The sequence below is a fragment of the Mangifera indica genome, chromosome 11, assembly GCF_011075055.1.
Source record: "Mangifera indica cultivar Alphonso chromosome 11, CATAS_Mindica_2.1, whole genome shotgun sequence".
Lineage (NCBI taxonomy): Eukaryota > Viridiplantae > Streptophyta > Magnoliopsida > Sapindales > Anacardiaceae > Mangifera > Mangifera indica.
Window position 1 is genome coordinate 5059678 of NC_058147.1, and position 24045 is coordinate 5083722.

At 33.7% G+C, this 24045-nt stretch overlaps 1 protein-coding gene across 2 annotated transcripts; it reads right to left on the reverse strand.

The window, feature by feature from the left end:
• Positions 1-457: 457 nt before the first annotated feature.
• On the reverse strand, positions 458-23620 carry LOC123229028. Of its 2 annotated transcripts, none has more exons than XM_044654585.1 (5): positions 21600-23620; positions 21320-21482; positions 16353-16516; positions 14046-14301; positions 458-925 (listed from the first exon to the last, which is right to left on the reverse strand). In XM_044654585.1, the coding sequence occupies exons 1-5, from the start codon at positions 23204-23206 to the stop codon at positions 821-823; spliced, it is 2295 nt and encodes a 764-aa protein (XP_044510520.1). In that variant the 5' UTR covers positions 23207-23620; the 3' UTR covers positions 458-820. The 2 variants fall into 2 exon arrangements, with proteins under 2 accessions (XP_044510520.1, XP_044510519.1); XM_044654584.1 differs by lacking the exon at positions 458-925 and adding an exon at positions 12697-13167 and having other exon boundaries at positions 21600-23618.
• Between the last annotated feature and the right edge of the window lie 425 nt (positions 23621-24045).

Here is a 24045-nt window from a genome sequence, read left to right on the forward strand (position 1 = left end):
AAAACTGTTTCAGGAAAATTCGTCGGATAATGACAGTCAACGCAGAAGCAGGAGTAAATGATAAACTCATTTGTCATCTTCAAAATCGATATCCATCTCTATCAAACCCAACCAGACAGATGGACCGAAGAAAATATTGCATTCACTCTTTGGTTGTATTAGAAGACATGCATGGTTCCAACTTCCACCTCATTCTTCCAATGTTCAGTCACATGTTGGGCCCGTAACTGGTATGGAAAAGTCATAGCAGAGCATAGCCTCTTGCATAGAGTATTTTCCAGGAAAAATACCTCCGCCAAACGCAAACAAAGACCTTGACGAAAATGGAACGGCAACAAGTGGTGGAGAGCAGTCATAATTTTAGGACATTGGTCCCAGTTAGAGTATAATCTTTCCATATCATTTTTATATTCTTTGAAAGAGTCCTTTTTCATCTCTTAAGAAAATCATCTCAGAATTGAAGAGGAAATAAACTACCGCATGGCATTTACCCAGATTAAAAGTAAAAAGGGTGAAACATTATACATTAACAGTTCAGATCAACAGGACAACAACAACACCAAGAAGACAACAGAACAGTACATATAAGTTGTATAAGCAAAATAAACAACCAGGAGCAAAAACTTCCGGTTTACGTTCTTCAGATTCGTGGAGAGATCATCCGTCGATACTAAGTTTCAAGGGTTCTCTTGAGGACCAGCTTCAAATTTTGAAGGCTATTCTACATCCAGTGGCCCAAGAAATAGTAAAACTTCTGAATAGTGAACAGGTTAGTAAGTTTGGGAGAGCAACAACACTTGCCACCACACACGAATTTGCATCACTTCTTTGACAGATTTCCAGAGAAAATCCGCTTACAATATGGACTAGTTCGTAAGAAAGAGTGGGGTCGAGCAGCTTCAAGCAGTGCAGCATGAAGGGGACCCTGAAGATAGAAATTAAGGAGTAAGGTTCTATCAAAAGTTTGGAAGACATCAGAGAAGTTGCTAAAAGGATGTTGTGCTCCAAACCTTGGTAACTGTCAGAATGACATAACTGGGAAATGGATCTTGCAGCAACTGTTCAAAATGAGGCACAGACAGCAATTTATGGACAATTTGTGATCGACTCTCTCCAAAATGCTTGAGGCATTTTTCCACAACATGACTGCTAAATTTTTGCTTTGATAGGTGAACATAGGGGCCTTTGAACTGAGCAAGTAAGTTGGCAGTGACAGAAGGGATCTTCAGCTCTATAATATATTGAACAACATAATTTCTGCTACAGAATGATAAAAGTTTTCTGAGTCATAGAATCAGATAAAACCATGGTGCAGAGACCAAAATAACTTTAAAAGCAACCACTTCTTGGATTAAATTAGTGTCCAAGGTTAAGAATGATTAAAAAAATACCATGAAGCAATAAAATTAGCCTATGATTATTTTGAAATAGGAATAAAATAGCAATAGGAATTATAGCTGTATAATTTTCTATCTTCAGGAAAGATAGAAACAGACATGGGCAAATTAGCCCGACTCTACTAACTTGCTGGCTATAAATAAGAGGGAATTTGTATACTATCAGCACAATATCAAAAAAGAAACAGACATGGGCAAATTAAGTTTTAAAAAACTACTTACCCTTCTCCTCCTTGTCCAGTTCTTGTGTGTTGTTGCTTCTGCCTCTTCTATTAAAGAGGGAAATGCTCTCCTAAAATGGAAAGCTAGCTTTGAAAATCAAACAAAATCTCAGTTAACTTCGTGGACTCCGGTTTCTCCCAATGCCACCAATTCTATGCCACTCACAACCCCATGTTCTTGGCCTGGTATTTCATGCAATTTAGCTGGAAGTGTCATCAAAATAAACCTTACCAATTTCGATTTAAATGGTACGTTGTGTGAGTTTTCAGTCTTCTCTTTCCCTAATCTTAAATATGTTGATCTTGCAGTAAATTCACTCTCTAGTGTTATTCCATCCCAAATTTGTAACCTGTCAAAGCTTATTTATCTTGATCTATCCTTCAATCATTTCTTTGGAAAAATCCCACCTGAGATTGGTCTCTGAACAAATCTTCAGATCCTGCACCTTGATGAAAACCAATTGAATGGCATAATTCCATCTGAAATTAGTCAATGTCGATCTCTTAATGAGCTTGCCTTGTATAACAACAGTCTAGACTGTCAAATTCCTGCTTCTCTTGGTAATCTGAGCAACCTGGTTAGGTTATATCTCCACAATAATTCGCTTTCAGGTTCTATTCCTATAGAAATGGGAAATCTAACCAATTTAATCGAACTTTACTTGAATACCAACCGTCTTACAAGCCTCATTTCTTCCCGTTTTGAAAATTTTACAAAGTTTATTATGCTCCATGCCCTTGACAATCAACTTTCTGGTCCCAATGCTGAAGAATTAGGAAATTTAAGGTGTCTTGAACATCTAAGCCTTTATTCGAGCAATCTTTCTGGTTCTATTCCAACATCATTGGGTGGCCTCACGAACCTCACCTATCTTCATCTCTATGGAAATCAGCTTTCTGGTCCCATTCCTGAAGAGCTTGGAAACTTGAAATCTCTCACATATCTAGAGTTAAGTGTAAACCAATTGAATGGTTCGTTTCCCCCTTCATTTGGCAATTTGATTAATTTAGAAATATTATATATTCGTCAAAACCAACTTTCTGGATCCATTCCTCAAGAAATGGGAAATCTCATGAAATTGTCAGTACTGCAACCTAACACAAACTAGTTTACTGGTCATTTGCCCAACATTTGCCAAACTTGCATACTTCACTGCAAACAACAATAATCTCACGGGTAACATCCCTAAAGGCTTGAAAAACTGTACAAGCTTTTTAAGAGTCTGTCTTCAAGTAAACCAACTCACTGAAGATTTCGCGACAGAGTTCGGTATCTATCCAAAGCTGAGCTTCATAAACATAGGCCATAACAAATTCCATGGTGAAATATCATCTAAATAGGGAAGTTGTCCAAATTTAAGTTCCTTATTTGTGGGGTGAGGAACAATATCACTAGAAGCATACCACCAGAGATTGGAAATACAGCTCAGCGACATTCACTTGATCTTTCTTCTAATAATTTAGTTAGGAAGATTCCAAAGACATTGGGAAAGTTGACTACTCTTATTGAGGTCAACTTCAGTGACAATCAACTTTCCGGTGTCATACCTTCAAAAATTGACCTACTGACTAATCTTGAGTCTTTGGACCTATCCTCAAACAAGTCCCTTGGTGGGAATCCCTGAACATTACCGCACAATCCCTTGTTCCCTTGTAACATAGCAGCATCTTGAAATGTTTTGCTCTCGAGAATAAGGTCCTTTAACTGATTGTAAGATACGTCCACATAAAGCAGACCCCTAATTTCCGTTTGGAATAGAACCCGTAAGAGAATTGTGGGAGAGATTTAACTGCTCCAAGCTCTTCAAATGGCTCATTTGCGATGGTATCTCTCCTCTAAGAGAATTATGACTCAAATCTAACTAAAACAAGTGAATTAACTTCTCAATCTGAACTGGAATTTCGTAAATAAATTTGTTGTTGCTCAAATTCAGGTATTGCAGCTTGACTAAGTTTCCTAGATTTTCCAGTATTGTTTGGCTTACTTTGTTTAAGGATGGGTCCAAAGACTCAAGATTAGTCAATAGCCCAATTTCTAAAGGTATGACACTGGAAAGTTGATTGTCACTAAAGTTGACCTTAATAAGAGTAGTCAACTTTCCCAATGTCTTTGGAATCTTCCTAACTAAATTGTTGAAAGAAAGATCAAGTGATTGTAGCTGACCTACATTTCCAATCTCTGGTGGTATGGTTCTAGTGATATTGTTCCTCACCACGAGTAAGAAACTTAAATTTGGACAATTTCCCCATTCAAATGATATTTCACCAAGGAATTTGTTATGACTAATGTCTATGAAGCTCAGTTTTGGATAGATGTCGAACATTGCTGCTAAATCTCCAATGAGTTAGTTGACTTCAAGACAGAGTTTTAGCAAGCTTGTGTAGTTTTTTAAGCCTCCGGGGATGTTACCTGTAAGATTATTGTTACTTACACTAAAGCATGCAAGTGGACCAACTTGGCAAATGTTGGGCAGAGGACCAGTAAACTGGTTTGTGTCTAGTTGTAGTACTGACAATTTCATGAGATTTCTCATTTTCTTGAGGACTAGATCCAGAAAGTTGGTTTTGGCGAAGATATAATATTTCTAAATTAATCAAATTGCCAAATGAAGGAGGAAGCGAACCATTTAATTGGTTTACACTAAACTCTAGATCTATGAGAGATTTCAAGTTTCCAAGCTCTTCAGGAATGAGACTAGAAAGTTGATTTCCATAAAGATGAAGGTAGGTGAGGTTTGTCAGGCTACCTAATGATGTTGGAATAGAACCAAAAAGATTGTTTGAATAAAGGCTTAGATATTCAAGACACATCAAATTTTCTAATTCCTCAGGAATGAGACCAGAAAGTTGATTGTCAAAGGCATGCAACACAATAAGATTTGTAAAATTTCCAAAACTGGAAGGAATGAGGCCTGTAAGATGGTTGGTATCTAAGAAAAGTTCAATCAAATTAGTTAGATTTCTCATTTCTACAGGAATAGAACCTAAAAGCGAATTATTGTAGAAATATAACCTAATCAAGTTGCTCAGATTACCAAGAGAAGCAGGAATTTGACCGTCTAGACTGTTGCTATACAAGGCAAGCTCATTAAAAGATCGACACTGACCAATTTCAGATGGAATTGTGCCATTCAATTGGTTTTCGTCAAGGTGCCATTCAATTGGATCTAAAGATTTGTTAGGAGACCAATTTCAGATGGGATTTTTCCAGAGAAATGATTAAAGGATAGGTCAAGATAAATGAGTTTTGATAGGTTACCAATCTGAGATGGAATAACACCAATGAGTGAATTTACTGCAAGATCAACATATTTAAGATTAGGGAAAGAGGAGGCTGAAAAGTCATACAACGAACCATTTAAACCGAAACTAGTAAGGTTTATTTTGATGAAACTTCCAACTAAATTGCATGCAACTCCAAGCCAAGAACATGGGGTTGTGAGTGGCTTAGAGTTGGTGGCATTAGGAGAAACCAGAGTCCACGAAGTTAACCAAGATTTTGTTTGATTTTCAAACCTAGCTATCCATTTTAGGAGAGCATTTGCCTCTTCAGTAGAGGAGGCAGAAGCAACAACACACAAGAACTGGACAACTTATATACAAATTCCCTCTTATTTATAGCCAGCAAGTTAATAGAGTCGGGCTAACTATCTATGGCGCTACAAATTTCCACTGCTAAATTAAGATTAAAGACAAAATAAACAAAAATTGACTTTTATTTTCTCAGCAGACTTTGACCTTTGGTCAATGCATCTAATTTCCTTCTCCAGGGTCATGTATGTAGACTCTTTGCAGTAGTTTGACCAGGCTAGAGCCCCAATTCTGTTTTTTCCAGTCCGATCGATCAGATTGTAAAAAAAATAGATTAATGATAAATGAATATAATGTTTTACACAACAAGCTTATTGTTTTGATGGTACTCCGTAATTCCTACATACAGCAAACACTAGGACTAAGTTTGAATTCTTGCATTTGCATAATTCTCCTCGATTTTCTTTCAATACAATTTTTTCTTTTCTTTTTCATTACCTATATTATAAGACTCACCAAACTCTCTCACTCTCTCCTCTCTTCTCGACTCAATCTCCTCTCACGTTCGTATGATAGTCACCACCAGACTAGATCCCTTTATTTGTCTCAATCTGACTCTGACTTCTCTTCTCATTCGCAGGCGAAATTTATTGAATTTAATTTGGGAAATTGCAGTCCAACACTTCCAAAGGGTGCCGGAATTTGGAATTGGAACTTGGAAGTTGGAATGGAAGAGCTGATTAGTTTAAGGACGTACTAAAGAGGGCAAGAAGCTTAGATCACGCTGACTTGGAAGAAAGCTACTTGACAATAGGTGCTTGAATTTATAATCAATCTACCACTCAAATTCTTCTATAGCTGATGATCAAACTTATTTGAGCAAAAGTTGTTTCCTCAATACATGATTTTTCCTGTTCTTTTAAACTACTTTTCTACCCTTTTACAGTTAAGATTAAATAGTAAGACTGACTGATAGATAGGAGAACTGAATTTTCAACAAATCTTGGGTGGCAAATAGTCATCCAACCAATCAAAAATCAGAAAGCGTGAAAAAAGAAAATGGACAAGTTAATATCCTCTCTTCTATAAAGCTTATTATAATAAGTTCTAATGATTCTTACGAATCAGGGCATCAACAAAGAAAGTTTGGGCATCAGTACTCTTTTAAGTTAAGAGGACCAACAGCAAGTTTATAATCTTGCAATCAGAATATTCGAACCTACTAACTGAAACAAATGATAATCAACATTTGCATGTTCAGTGAAAAATCACCAAGTGGAAAAAAATTAGCATACAAGGTACAAAATGAAAGCACAGAAACTTATGTCAAGGCACTAGTTTCAATAGTGTGTCTAGCTTCAAACTTTTCTTCTACATGATATGTCAGTTTAGCATAAATTACCATCAAATCACGCATTGAGCATTACACTAATGAAAAACACATTGCAAATAGCAAATACACACAGCCCATCAAGCAAAAGAAACTTCTATCACATTTTATGCTGCTTCATGCTTCCTACGAAGTAAAAATACCAACATAAACATTTCAGCCATAAAGTTCATGATGCAATTTAGAACTGAAAAATGTGAATGCGGGACTCACATGAGCATTGGTTCTCTGCAGAGATGGACTTGGAGAAACAGAGCGCCGACCATGTGGTGACACACTTTTCAGAGCAGGGGAGTGTTCTTTAGGGTTGTGTCCAACGGGACTTTCACCTCTCTGACTCTTATGTTGAAAAGGGCCCTTAGAATTAGGACTATGCCGAGCAGGGGAGGCACTTCAAGATGTAAACATTTTCGAAACAATAAGAAATTACAAAAGTCAATTCAATGACGAGAATATATATACGTGTGTGTGTTTGCGCCTCTCTCTCTCTCTCTCTCTCTCTCTATATATATATATATATATATAAATATGTATAGAATCTTTTAAGTATATTTCAATATAATTGTTTTAAAACTTTCCATCTTATTTTTAGAAAAATCACCATTAATTCAGGAAAAAAGAAACATACATATATATATAAACATCCAATACCTTCCATAAGATCCGCTTCAACTGTTTGTCCCTTCATTATATCTGCCTCTCCTAGAGTGTCTTCGGTGATCAAGACTAGAGCTATAGCTCATGCTTCGATGACGATGATCTCTTTCTCTCTCACTGTATCTGTCACGATCATATCTATATTTGTTTCTATTACGGTTTCTCTTCTTGTAATCCTTGTCTCTATCCCTACATTCATCTCTATACCTAAAAATATTCTTTTTGTCAATGTCTATAGTTTTGAATTGTGTCAGTATATTCAAGCATAATGATTGATATACATATGATTTTTATTATCAGAGGCATACACAACAAATATAATAAATTAATGGTAGTTATTATTGACAAATAAAATGATTGCATTCAATATTCTACTTCATAGCCGATCAAAAACCGAGGAGAAGGATCGGAAGAAATAATCCAGTCAAAAGACCCACTTAATCAATCATTCCATTCCACTAACAATGCAACCCAATTTGCATTCAGTGCAACCACTAAACCACTCACAGTCAAACCCCAACACAACTTATTACTTAGACCCAACCATTAGACTTGATCCGAAACCTAATTGAGTTAACTTAAATACAATTTACCCATCATACTCAATCATTCACCAGTCAGTCCAATCACAATCCACTTAATCAATTCCAAACCATACCCGTTTCAATTAAACTCAAAACATTTTATTGGAATTTAATTCCTAATTTAAGATTATGATAATGTTTGAGCAATGAAGGATGATTGAATTAGTTTTAGAAGATCAATGATTTAATAGAATTTGAATTAAGATTGGATTTTAAGAAATGACAGAAAAAAGGGACAACAACATAAGGGGAAAAATGAGGGAAAATCTGGTTACAATATTTGATAGAGACTTTTACCTTGGGAGGAAGGGCACCTCTAATTGCTTGGGAAGGATTGACACCTCTTTGTTGCTTGAACTATTTTTTTTATTTATCACTATTATTCAGATATATCAATATTTTGTTAAGTTCACTTTATTGTTTTTCCTATGCGGTTGTTTTTCTTGTTCTGTGGGATTGATTAGTTTGCATGATTGCTATCAACATGCTTAGGATAGTTTAACTAATAGGCAAACTGATTAACAGTGATTAGTCCATGTGTGTAAGGGGCCAGCAAAAATTCTGGCTTCAAGTTGACCAGGCACAAACTTCTTTACGTACAAATTAACGATTCTCCTAGTTTGGTAGATTTGTCCTGCCAATTCATAATCCTCTGTCAGAGTAGGTGTTGGAGCTTTTATGGAAATTCTGATCATCATTAGGCTCAAGTGCCTGCATGCATAGTTTATACAATTTTTTGCTTGGTACATGCACATGCATGGATTCAGGACCAACAATTCACAGCCTCTAAATTCTTGGAGTTGGCCATGTTTGGTGATCTGTAGCCACAGGGGATCCAGGGAGATACAGTCCTTTCAACTGTTAACAATATAAGCACCAAGAATATTATACACATATAATTCCTGTTACTGGATTAGCCCATCCGTACAAATCCAACCTGAACCCTGTCATATTTGTGACAACTCCAACCCAGTGATGGCAAGATGAACTTAAAATCAATTTAAGAAGTTAAATTTTATCGTTACTTCATGTCTTTTTCCATAAGCATTGATTTCTAAAATATTCTCCTTTAAAATGTTTGATTGTTTTTTATTAATGGCTTCTAAGCTTCTGATTGAAAAAGTGAAGATTTTAACTAGATGTATGCTTTTCACCGAAAGAATAGATAATTGGTTAGATGGTTAGTTAGCCGAACACATAACTAATCAATTTATTTTTAAAAAATTAGTTGGCCAATTAACTGTTGGCAAGCTGATTGACCTATTCAATCAACCTCAAATCTTATAATCTTTTTTATTTCAAAAACAAAATCAAGTTAAAAAATTGTTATATTTATATAATAAAAAAATGATTTTATATATATAAAAGATAAAATAAATGACTATTTTAATAAATACCTTGACATTATCTTTGATGAATTACTATTTAATTAAAACTAAACTAGTTTTTTAAGACTATGTTGATTTGATTAAATTCTCTTATTTAACAATTATGTTGATTTGATTTTATATATTGTCACATAATATTAATAAATAAATTTAATATTTTACTATTTTTAGTTTTTATAATCTAGCCTGAATTCTAAGATTTGTTAATGGTTACTAGCATTGAAGTGAAGACTTCTTTAGTTTTTATATTTATATGGACTACCATCCATAAGTCAAAACTTCTTTAGGACTCTTATTACTAATCCAGATCCTATTAACATTCTCATTCCTTAAGAAAATGCTGAAAAAAAACCCGATCATTGGGGAACGGAGCCCCTCTACTAATTGGACATCATGACTATATACGTCAACATAATACCTTATTAACCAAGTGATAGTCAATTCTGACAAGTAATAGATTTTAAGGATGAAGTTTGCTTTGATTCTTTAATCTTCTTCAGAATGAGTGAACAAGTTTGTCTAATTTCCCCTTCCACACCAGTCTTCACTTCAATGCTAGTAAGCGTCAGAAATGACAGGCCACTGGCAAAAATTTATTTCTCATGATGTGTGGTGATGATATTTGTTAATGGTTTTATTTCCCTTTTTCATGTATCTGTGCAGACGAGCAGGAGGGCGGGTGATGTAGATCACCAATCCTATCAAATCTGCTTTTTATGCGTGAATGGAATCTAAAAATTTTATAAAATGTCAATTCGTCGAATTTATATAAGGGTTTATGGTTCTTGTTTGGAAAGAAAGTAACAAACACAAAAATATAAAAAATAAGTGAAGGAAACATAATGAATGAAAAAGAATTTTTCTATTAATTCAGTATAAGCCTCTAATCAAGTTACAATTTACATGTTTGGAGTCTTCTTACCAACTTAGCAAACGAGGATATTAATTAAAATGCTAATATCTTTTTTGGTATATTACACACACAAATATATATAATTATCTTTTTTTTATATAAATATAATTATTTTTTAGTTTAATTTTACATTTAAAAAATAAATTTTAGGATTTGAGATTAGTCGAATGGGTTGGCTGACTAGTCATGATCGGATAGCTTAGGCAAATAAGTTGGTCGAGCAAACAAGTGTGCATGAATTTTTTTTTTTAAATTCATAATAATTTTTATGAATTAAATTTTATTATATTATTTTGTAGGTTTTATGTTTTGGGTGAGTGGTAAGTGAGTTTTATATCTTGACTAAATAAATAAATTTATAACTTGGTTAAATGAGTCTTGACTAAGTGAGTAAAAAACCTAAAACTATTTTGGATATTTTATATTTTAAGTTATATATGTATAATAAAAGAAAAAAATGACTACATATATATACAATAGAAAAAATTAGGTTATTTTAATTAATATTCATAACAAATGCATCACGTTATATTAGTCGTGGCCACGGTTCATGATTTATGTGTGTTGTCACATAATTAAATATTTTTTTATTTTTAATTCAAAAGTATTCAATCACATGATAACATATATCAAGAGTATGTGTATTTATATATTTAAAATATATATGTATAATTTTATTATATATATTATAATATTTTTAAGATACAGGTGCATCTATTTCATTAACAAAGCCCTCGGGAAAAATATTCTCTTTTTTCGTATATAAAGGATGCGTTATGCTGGCTGGGTATTGGTCATTTGTTGCTGTGGCAATTGAAAATATTGTTCCGTTTTACTTTTAAGTTTTGAGCAATTACATATTTATTTCCATGAAATATCTCATTATTAATTTCTTTTTATCTGGCCTGTTGAGCTGGTTATTAGGTAAGGTAAGCTACTCAATCTGCATCTTATATTGATATGCTACCTGATTATCTATATGTTGAAAAGAAACTGAGTTGCTCACTTTCTTTTTATATGTATATATACTGTGAGTCTTTTCCAAGAGTAGCTTTCATATATTTTTCTTTGAGAGGAAAGCGTAAGAACTTGCTTCACAGCTGAGTATTATGTCCTGTTTGTCTTTGTCTGATCTCCCAATGTCAAGGGTTTTTAACTAACCACTCTTGTCAGCATGTTCATGATGGAATTTAGATATCATATGTGCATAAAATTTGAAAATCCAGAAGTAGATTTCAACGCAACTTCATGAACCTTGATCAAAAGGAACCCAAGTTTTAGAATGGTAGCCATCCTTTCCATCTTCATTTTCCCATCTCAAATCTGGCCTTCTCCTCTGTTGACATGGCCATTGCTTATAAGTTTTGTTACACACCCTAAATTATCGTGATAAATTATTCTTATCTGCCAACTTAGATGTCAAAACTCACGTTTGTCAACCTTAAGTCACTGGGTTTCTGCATCCATCAAGCTAATGTTTACAGAGTGTTGCTTCCTTGGTCGCTCCGCATTTGGGTACAACAGGACTGCTCACTTAATACCTTTCTATAATGCATTTGTTGTGTTTCAATGTGTTTATACACCATATTATCAATTTAAATATATAATCCTACAAAGTAAGATAATGTGCATAAATAATGAGTATTATTTTATGTATTAATAATAATGTGTTACGATATGATTAAGTCTCACTTTTTTTTAAATTTAAAATCACATAATCACACAGTGTTATATCTTCATTAACGCACAAAATAGTATTCATTGTTAGAGCATGTACTTATTCCAAAATAAATGTTTACCCTTATGTATCATAGGCTAATTTTATTGTTTCATGGTATTTTTTTTATCATTCTTAACCTTTGACAGTAATTTAATCCAAGAAGTGGTTGCTTTTAAAGTTATTTTGGTTCTGCGGCAGAAATTATGTTGTTCAAAATATTGTTGATTTGACAAACTATAGTTTCAATCACGCCCCAAAGATGAATTTTTTAAATAGTAGTGATATGTGTATAATTTTATATATAAATAATGATGTATTATCATATAATTATATAGATAAAAATTAAAAAAATAAAATAACATTTAATTACAGAATTACACATATTTATTTGTCTATAAAATTGTGTGCAGTTTTATTGATTTTGAAATTATATTTAATAAGCCGGTTGGAGTTTTTATAATCAAAATGGTAACAAATAAAATAAAATTGAAACGACGTAAAGAAAACTGTTTCATGAAAATTCGTCGGATAATGACTGTCAACGCAGAAGCAGGAGTAAATGGTAAACTCATTTATCATTTATCAAACTCAACTATAGAGATGGACCGGAGAAAAATATTACATTCACTGTTTGGTTGTATTAGAAGACATGCATGGTTCCAACTGGAATGGAAAAGTCATAGCAGAGCATATCCACTTGCTTAGAGTATTTTCCAGGAGAAATACCTCTGCCATACGCAATCAAAGACCTTGACGAGAATGGAACAGCAATAAGGGGTGGAGAGCAGTCATAATTTTAGGGCATTGGTCCCAGTTAGAGTAGAATCTTTCCATATCATTTTTATGTTCTTTGAAAGGAGTCCTTTGTCATCTCTTAAAGAAAATCATCTCAGAATTGAAGAGGAAATAAATTACCGCATGGCATTTACCCAGATTAAAAGTAAAAAGGGTGAAACATTATACATTAACAGTTCAGATCAACAGGAAAACAACAACAACACCAAGAAGACAACAGAACAGTACATATAAGTTGTATAAGCAAAATAAACAACCGGGAGCAAAAACTTCCAGTTTACTTTCATCAAAATCATGGAGAGATCATCCGTAGATACTAAGTTTCAAAGGTTCTCTTGAGGACCCGCTTCAAATTTTGAAGGCTCTTCTACATCCGGTGCCCCAAGAAATAGTAAAACTTCTGAATAGTGAACAGGTTAGTAAGTTTGGGAGAGCAACAACACTTGCCACCACACACGAATTTACATCACTTCTTTGACAGATTTCGAGAGAAAATCCGCTTACAATATGGACTAGTTCGTAGGAAAGAGTGGGGTCGAGCAGCTTCAAGCAGTGCAGCATGAAGGGGACCCTGAAGATGAAAATTAAGGAGTAAGGTTCTATCAAAAGTTTGGGGGCAAAGGACTACGTCCCACCCAAGTTTTAGTCAAATCTCAAAATCACACCCGCGACAATTCAAAAACCCAAATACCCATAAACTAACTTCTGTTAGAATTTTTTATCATAGGTAAAGGTAAAATCATTGTTTTACTCTAAATTTTAAAACCCTAAAAATTTATATAATTTTTCCCCTTTAATTTAGAAAATTAACAATTTCACCCATGATAAATCTTTAAAAAACTACAATTTTCCCCCTAGAGTTTCAATTTTTCAAGTGAGCCACTGATCCACCGAAATCCGATAGCTCAACGACGATGAAGAAGCATCAACGCTTCTGGACGACGCATCGTTGTCCAAATGGACGCTTCTAGGCGATGATACATCATCTAGATCGATGATTCTAGATGACACATCATCGTCCAGATTAATGCCTCTGGATGACGTATCGTCGTCCAAAAATGTCGACGCATCGTTGTTCAAAGCGTCAATGCTTCTAGACGTTTCTCTATCGTCGTTGAGCCATCAGATTCTAGTGGATTGGTGGCTTACCTAAAAAACTGAAACGCTAGGGGAAAAATTACAGTTTTTCAAAGTTTTATTATAAGAGAAATTGTTAATTTTTTAAACTAAAAAGGGGAAATGATATAAATTATTTAGAGTTTAAAGTTTAATAGTAAAATAATAATTTTATTCCCTCTAGCAAAAACTAGTCTATGGGTGGATATTTCGGTTTTTGAACTGTCGTGGATGTATTTTTGAGATTCGACTAAAACTTGGGTGAGAAATAGTCCTTTTCCCAAAGTTTGGAAGACATCAAAGAAGTTGCTAGAGGAATGTAGTGCTCCAAACCTTGGTAACTGTCAATGCAGACTGAATGACATAATTGGCAAATGGATCTTGCAGCAACTGTTCAAAATGAGGCACAGACAGCAATTCATGGACAATTTGTGATCGACTCTCTCCAAAATGCTTGAGGCATTTTTCCACAACATGACTGCTAAATTTTTGCTTTGATAGGTGAACATAGCGGCCTTTGAACTGAGCAAGGAAGTTGGCAGCGACAGAAGGGATCTTCAGCTCTATAATATATTGAACAACATAATTTCTGCCACAGAATGATAAAAGTTTTCTGAGTCATAGCATCAGATATAACCATGGTGCAGAACCAAAGTAACTTTAAAAGCAACCACTTCTTGGATTAACTTACTGTCCAAGGTTAAGAATGATTAAAAAAAAAACCACAAAACAATAAAATTAGCCAATGATACATGAGGGTAAACATTTATTTTGGGATAAATACATGCACTAAAAATGAGTACTATTTTGTGTGCTAACGAGAACATACCACTATGTGATTAGGTGGTTTTAAATTAGAGAAAAAATAACACTTAATCATATCGTGACACATCATTGTTAGTATACAAAATAATACTCATTATTTATGCACATAGTCTTACTTCGCAGGATTGTATATTTAAATTGATATTTTGGAGTATGAACACATTATAGAAAGACATTAACTGACCAGTCCTCTTGTACCCAAATGCAGAGCAACCAAGGAAGCAACACTTTCTGTAAACATTAGTTTGATGGACGGAGAAACATAGTGATTTAAGGTTGACAAATGGGAGTATTGACATCTAAGTTGGGAGACAAGAATAATTTATCAAGATAATTTAGGGTGTGTAACAAAACTTATAAGCAATGGCCATGTCAACAGAGGAGAGGACCAGATATGAGAAGGGAAAATGAAGATGGAAAGGATGGCCAACATCCTGAAACTTGGATTCCTTTTGATCAAGGTTCATAAAGTTGCGTTGAAATCTACTTCTGGATTTTCAAAGTTGATGCACACATGATATCTAAATTCCATCATGAACATGCTGACAAGAGTGGTTGGTTAAAAACCCTTGATGTTGGGAGATGAGATAAAGACAAACAGGACATAATACTTAGCTGTGATGCAAATACTTACACTTTCCTCTCAAAGAAAAATATATGAAAGCTACTCTTGGATGTATTGTACTTTTCCAAGAGTAGCTTTCATATATTTTTCTTTGAGAGGAAAGTGAAGTATTTGCATCACAGCTAAGTATTATGTCCTGTTTGTCTTTATCTCATCTCCCAATATCAAGGGTTTTTAACCAACCACTCTTGTCAGCATGTTCATGATGGAATTTAGATATCATGTGTGCATCAACTTTGAAAATCCAGAAGTAGATTTCAACTATATATATATATATGTATGTATGTATATATATATATGTATGTATGTATGTATGTATATATATATATATGTATGTATGTATATGTATGTATATGTATGTATGTATGTATATGTATAAAGTGAGTATGTATGTATGTATGTATATGTATGTATGTATGTATGTATATAAAGTGAGCAACTCAGTTTCTTTTCAACATATAGATAATCAGGTAACATATCAATATAAGATGCAGATTGAGTAGCTTACCCTACCTAATAACCAGCGCAACAGGCCAGATAAAAAGAAATTAATAATGAGATATTTCATGGAAATAAATATGTAATTGCTCAAAACTTAAGTAAAACGGAACAATATTTTCAATTGCCACAATAACAAATGACCGATACCCAGCCAGCATAATGCATCCTTTATATACTTAAAAAGAGAATATTTTTCCCAAGGGCTCTGTCATTGAAATGGATGGATCTATATCTTAGAAATATTATTGAACTTGTTAGCATGATTAAAAAATTGCCTCTATAACAACATGATATGGTAGCTTAAGTTATATTTTATAAAGAACAGCTTGTCCAAAGAAGCGAGGTTTTAATTAAACATTGAGGTGCCTCAAACAAAACATAGAAGGCTATGATAATTTTATTTATCAATGAACAAGTAATGTTAGAATATATACAATAAAACTATATATATTTATTTTGACTATATAAATGGGTATATATTTTATGTATGTTATCATATAATTAGATAATTTTAAATTAAAGATAAAGTAATATTCAATTACACGATACATACATAAATGTATACCTATTTGTAGACTTAAAATAAATATGTATAGTACTGCTCATAAATATAACATATTTTATCATGTCCTGTTATGAGTTTGACTGTCAGAAAATAACAAAAAGAATTAACACATTTTAGGTCATACCCGAAAGGATCTTGAGCAAGGAGAAGCCCATGATTGGAAATTTCAGTTATCAACTTATCACGAAGTTCACCAATTGAATGAGCAATGCATCTTTGCAACACACAGCAACCATGCTGATGAGTTGCAATTTCAACACAAAACCTTGCAGCTGAATCAAAAATAAACTGCAGGAAAAGTTATCAGAAAAAACAAGAAAAAAGATAAAAATTTAGAATCTCTAGACAGTAGTATAGCAGGTCCAGCAAACTATCTATTCTTTCAATGAAAAGCATACATCTAGTTAAAATCTTCACTTTTTCAATCAGAAGCTTAGAAGCCATTAATCAAAAACAATCAGACATTTGAAAATAGAACATTTTAGTAATCAATGCTCAAGAAAAAAGACACGAAGTAAAGATAAAATTAAACGTACTAAATTGATTTTAAGTTCATCTTGCCATCACTAAATTGGAGATGTCACAAATACGACAGGGTTCAGGTTGGATTTGTACGGATGGGCTAATCCAGCAATAGGAATTATATCTGTATCAATCCTATTGGTGCTTATACAATTAACAGTTGAATGGACTTTATCTCCCTGGATCCCATCTGGCTACAGAGCACCAAACATAGCCAGCTCCAAGAATTTAGAGGCTGTGAATTGTTGGTCCTGAATCCATGTATATGTAGGTACCAAGCAAAAATTGTATAAACTATGCATGCAGGCACATGAGCCAAATCGATGATCAGAACTGACACAATAAACTAGGTACCAAGCTACACTGAAGGATTATGAATTGGCAGGACAGATCTACCAAACTAGGAGAATCATTAATTTGTAGGTAAAGAAGTTGTTTGTGTCTGGTCAACATGAAGCCAGAATTTTTGCTAGCCCCTTACACACGTGGACTAATCACTGTTAAACAGTTTGCCTATTAGTTAGACTATTATAAGCATGTTGATAGCACCCATGCAAATTAATCAATCCTACACAACAAACAAAACAACTGAGTAATAAAAACAATGAATTGAACTCAATATAACATTGATAAATGCGAATAGTAGTGATAAATTAAGAAAATAATTCTAACCAAAAAGGTGTCGTTCTTTCCCAGGCAATTAGAGGTGCCCTTCCTTCCAAGATAAAAGTCTCAATCAAATATTCTTACCAAATTTACCCTCCCTTTTTCCCTTGTGTTGTCCCTTTTATTTTGTTATATCCTAAAAGCCTATACAAATTCAAACTCTATTAAAACCATTGATTTTCTAAAACTAATTCAATCATAATCATTTCTTTATTCAAATATTATCATAATCTATTATTATTATTGTTATCATAAACTTAAATTAGGAATTCAATTCTTTAAAATGTTTTATGTTTAATTGAAATGGGTTTGGTTTGGAATTGATTAAGTGGATTGTGATTGGACTTGACTCGTGAATGATTCTGTTTGGTCAGTAAATTGTATTTGAGTTAATCAAATTAGGTTTTAGGTCAAGACAACTAGTTAGACCTAAGTAATAAGTTGTGTTGGGGTTTGAGTGTAAGTGGTTTAGTAGATTGGATAGATTATTAGTGTGTGGGCTTAAGTGGTGATTAGCACCCAAAGCAAATCGGGTTGGGTTGTTATTGTGAAATGACATGATTTTCGAGTTGATTAAGTGGTTGGATTGAGTTGATTCTCTATGATCCAATTCTCCTCTTCGGCTCTTCATTTCACCCTTTTTATATTGTTTTTTCATTCACTTCAAGGCGAAGATGTGCATGATCAAGTTTCATTGGCTAGGTATGGGTTTCACTAGAGTTTGTTGTCTCACCACCGAAATTTTTCAATCTTCTGTTTACAACCATTATCAATTTGTGTGTATTGTTGGCAACTCCAATTCCATCAAAGTTCCTCTTTTGTCATCGTTTTTTTTTTTATTTTGGTAATTTACCGAGAAAAATTCGAGGAGCTCATTCATTTGTCATTGTTGTTAAAAGGCAACCTCTTTAAGTCTTTCATGTGCTCTTTCATTGTTCCAAACCTCTAGCCAAACGATTCAAATTAGTGTTTATAGTGTCCAATTTATCTATCACTATCGCCATAATCTTCTCTAGATCAATACTTTTCCTTTTCATTCTCTTTTCGCTAAAGCAAATCTCACGTGCTCCAATACCAATTTAATGGTAACCCGTGCAAACTAATCAATCTCATAGAACAAACAAAACAACCAAGTAGGAAAAACAATGAATTGAACTTAATAAGAAATTGATGTATAAATGTAAATAATAATGATAAAAAAGAAAATAATTCTTGCAAGAAAGAGGTGTTAGTCCTCCCTAGATAATTAGAGATAACCTTCCTCAAAAGTAGAAGTTTCCCTCAAATATTCTTACCAAAATTTCCCTCCCTTTTCCCCTATGTTGTTGCACTTTTTATTCTCTCATTTCCTAAAGAGCAATGTTATGTGTACCCATTTTTGATACACAATTCATGTACACAGTGATGTGTCATCATGTAATTATGTGATTTTAAAACATGTGTCATCATATGATAAAGAAATATTCAATCAAATAATAACACCTCATCTGCGTACATAAATTGTGTATCAAAAATGGGTATACATAATTTTATTGTTTCCTAAAATCATATCTTAATTTAGACTCTATTAAAATCTTTAAATTTCCGAAATTAATTCAACAATAATCTTTCTTTATTCAAATATTATTAAAATTTTTAATTATTATTATAAACCTGGATTTGAAATTTAATTTCATTATTATCCTAATATTATCATTCTTTGATAAGAACCTCTAAAACATAACAAAATACTCAATTATAAAACAATGTTAGCAACACGAGTTAGCACCTTCCAAGATCATAGTCTCCCAATTAGTTGAAAGGTACCCCAAACTCAAGGACATTATTTTGCTTCCTTCAACAATCATAACTCCCATTTATATATATTGCCCATACTTGCCACACATGTTTCATAACTTCCCAATCTAATTTCATACATATCATACATGTTTTTATAACCCCAATCCCGTTTATTTCATCTAAATCAATGATATCCTACATAAATATTATCTTAATTAAATAATATCCTAATTTTTAAATTCAAATTTAAATTATTATCTTATCAACTATTCAAATTGTAATATCAATTATTATCATATCATTTACCATCATAATCAGTATTATTCTAATTATTATCATAATCAATATTAATTAATTATTATTATCTAATTTCAACACTATCTATCCCTTTAAAAATCACATTTTACTTCAGGTGTGAAAATTGGAAAACCCTTTCTTTTTTCCTTTTTCCTTCTTTTTCTATTTATCCAAAACCTTTTAGAGAAGTAGGTTAGACTAATTTGGGCTTGGGATGGTAGTAGAATTGGATTCGAGTTTGTTTGAGTTTGAGTTCAAGCTCGATTCGCAATAACCTGAAATGAACTTAGCTCAAATGATCTCGAACTCAAGGTTAAGAAGTGTTCGACTTGTAAAGCTCACGAACATATAAAATTCGATACGAATCGACTAAAACAACATCATTTTAACTAATACGCATCAAAACGACATCATTTTAGTATCAATCCGAGCCCAAACTCGAGTTCGACTCTTTTCAAACAAGTCAAGCTTAAACACTTTTGAAACAAACTCGACACGCTAGAACTAGCTCCACTGAAGCGAGTTGAACTCAAGTTCGGCTCATTCTAATCCAACCTTAAATGACAGGTTAGACTTGGTGTGAAGTATTCGAATAACCCAATTGAGTTTTGAGTCGAGCCTTTGGTTTAGCGCTAATTTATCAAATTGTGGGTTAGATTGATTTAATATAGGTGGGATTGGATTTGTGTGGATTGGGTATTGGACTGAGTTTAATTGAAATGGATTAGTCTAGATAGATTAAATGTGGGTGGATTGACTAAAATTGTGTTAGGGTTTGAGCTTGAGTATTGATAGTTGGGTTTGATTGAAATGGGTTTGAGTTTGAATTAAAAGATTTAGGTTCTCGACTGGGTTGGGTAATTCTGACCCAGTTTTCCTTTTCTCTTTTCACATATTCTTTATCGTTATATCTTTGTTTTGCTTCCATTGCCATAAAGGTATGACAATTAGGCAAACAATCGAAATTTGATAGCCAGATTTCATCGAAATCGACCAATTTTTCATCATAACTTCCCAATTTATCATTTTGGACTTTTGGTAGGTTTGAGATGTAGTCAGAATATTCCAATTTACCATTTTAAGCCACTATCAAGTTCGAGGTTATCAAATCAAGTTCTTATCTTTTTTCTCACTTCTCGTCACTGATGATCAATATATAGTTGTCTTCCTTTTACAATCCTACCTCCCCTGTAGATATACTATCCATACCTATCATACATGTTTTATAACTTTCTAATCCAATATCATACATACCATATATGTTTCATAACTCCCCAATCCCATTTATTTCAACAAAATCAATTATTATCCTATAAAATTACTATCCTAATCAAATAGTATCTTCACCTTCAAATTTAAATCTTAATTATATCCTATAAATTATTCAAATTCAAATATCTAAGATAATCAATACTAACTAACTATTATCATAATCAATATTAAGTAATTATTACCCAACTAATGCCCTAATTCCTGTCTAAAGTTGTTACACATGCATGAACCAAGGCAATGCATAAGATTCATATTGTCACAAATTGATTTAGGAACATGTCCACCCTTCACGAAAATATCACAACAAAATTCATAAAGTACAGTGAAGATATGAATTGCCACGCTTTGAAACACTATAACTTAGCTAATAATTTAAACTTGGCACCTCATTTGTTAATGAGAATGAAAAACTGAAGGATGAAAAGAGCTTCATTTCAACCAAAAAAAAAGATCACACAGGAATTCAAGAATGATAAAATAAACCACAAGTTCATTAGATTTTTAGAACCAAACTGAAATTTCACAATGGAAAGCCATGGAAGGAAAAAACTGTACCTCATTATCTTCATTGCTAAGGCATTGCAAGCAGCGTTGCAACACATGATTTCCATTCAGATCCTTTATGAGATTAAGAAAACCAGGTCTCAGTGCTGCCTTGACTGCTGAAACCTGCTGCCTCGTTTTGAGCGTTTCTATCAACTTCTGTACCACTCGTGTGCTGGAATAATAACAAAAATGTCATTCATTGACAAAAAAATTTTTCAAGAACAATTAACTCAAATAATAATTGACTAAATGAACAAGACTGTTTCTAAGTCCTTTATATATGAGTTACCCATATGTGTTCAAGCAAATTCTGACAAGCTGCCCTGGTTCTTTGGAAACCATAAGCACAATCTGTGTCCTATGCTCTTCATTACACACATTTAACAACTTCTGCACAAGGTAATTGCCAAACTGCTCCATCATAAGTTCAACAACATGATCAATGACCTCATTAAATATAATTTGCACATCTTGGTAAGTTCCCTCATCAAAGACCCTTTGCAAAAACCGACAACCATTTTGATCCTTGGCCATTAAGTATATATAACCCCGGAACTCAGCCAACGAACTGGAACTTGGTAGCAAATGCAATGGGAAATAACTACTTATATTCTGACCACTTTCACAGAGTCTTCCATTCTGAGCACAACTTTCAAGTTTAGAGATTTTCTCTGGAGGATTTTTGGTGGCAACCTCATTGAGGGTGTTCTTCTTGTGACCACCCAAAGAACCGGGGGCTTTGTTAACAATATGATTAAGACTTTTTCCTTGTATGATGAAACTGTCTTCAACACCAAAACCATCCACCACCCCTGCTTCATTTAAAGGCACATGAGACACAGAATCCCTGTTGTTTGGCATCACACTAGTCCTTTCTTTCAACAATGAACAATTACACAACTGAGTTTCCAAATCTAAACCCAAATCGTGATACATCAAGGGAGTGGAAATCAATTGATTCATGAAACCAGTCTCTCCCATTGTATCCAATCCATGTCTTTGTGATCCAAACAATGCATCCTTAATGTAAGGCCTACTCGCAATAGAACTCTGTGATTGTAAACCCCCATTACTCCAGCTCCTTTCCTGTTCCTTTCTCTGCTCGAATACACAATTCCTTATGATACCATAACATGGGGCCTGAGGCATGTCATTAGCTTGACTGTGAAAAAAAATACCATTCTTTAACCCTCCCTCACCACGTCTACCACCCAAAGCAATCGACACAGACTTCATCTGATCATCTAAACTCCTAGATACAACACCAGGAGAGGTATCAACTCCTTGATAATCAGTGTTCTTGAGGCCATCAGATATGCCATATTTTTCAACCATATAAGGTAGACCCACATAACCATGACCAAAACCAAAGCTAACCTCCTGTGGGTTCATCTCATGTCTGTTCATTATAATACAATGATCCTTTTGTTCCTTTCCAACACTCATTCTATACAAACTCTCACACAAACCTAGTTCATCATAATCCAACCTCTCAGGCACAACATTCTTCCCAAAACGACAAGACTCGTTTGAGTGAGAATCCAACCACAGTCCACTAACATGATCATCTGTGACATTTGGTGTTTTAAACTTGTTAACATCCGCAATATCAGAGGGAAAATTCACTGTTGAAAATGGTGAAAAATTCTCCTCAGTTAAATAAAACCCATTGGGATAAAAAGAACTTGCAGGAGCAGAAGGGTGGTCTGTTGATAGCTGAACCACTCCACTAAAAGGTGAACCCGAACCACTCACAAGAGGCGGGTGTTTGTGGCCAGTTTTGACATATGGAACTTGATGGTGATGAATCCCACTCAACATCTTTTCAAGCTCTTCATCTTTCTTCATTTTATCTACAACTCTGTTTCTCTCTATCTGATCACCGATTTTATACATCCTTAAAAAACGAAATTACTTCTTTAACGACACAAAATATAAAAGCTCAAAAGACTTAATATTGAAGAAAAACAAACCCAAACCAGTATCAAAAACCCAAAACCCCCATCAAATATTGTCGATTAAAAGCGCTTAAAACATGAAAGAAATTTGTTGCAGTGAAATGAAGAGACTTTTATGTGATGCATTCGAGTCTCATTTGATTTGGCTTGTGGGTCTTTTTTTTTTCGTAGAAGAGTAGGTCAGAAGGTAGAGAGGGATTGGGATTCTGTTTGATAATGATATTGACGGTTATAAAAAAGTGAGTGTGTGCGGTGCACCATGAAAGTGAAGTCGAAGGCGCTCCGCGCTACTTCATAGAGAAGGGAAGAGAGAGAGAGAGAGCAAGAGCCATAGGAGCTGAGTAGGAGAACTCGTTTATTTATTTATTTTAACCAATTTTTTATTACTTATTTATTGACATAAATTTTATTTCTGATTTGTTAGTTATCAAAATCTCTGAAACAGTAGTAATTACCAACCTCTTCCACGCCAAATACTGCTTGATTTTCTCCATTGATGTTGATCTCTTTTGATCTTTGATTGGGCTCTGTTATAATCTTGGCTAATCAGGATCAGAATCAATGGTAGAGATGAAATCTTCAGGTTATTATTAATAAATCTTATTTCATTTATTTTAGGTCTTCCTTTCTTACGCGTTCATGACTACGAAAGAAAAAACCTGTCATCTTCCGGTTTCTTGTCACGCAAGTAAACCATGAACGCTCGGGTTAGTCTAAGATATGATTCCAACCGACTCAGTTTTGAAAATTAATTTGATTTAATTTAATTTGGTTTAA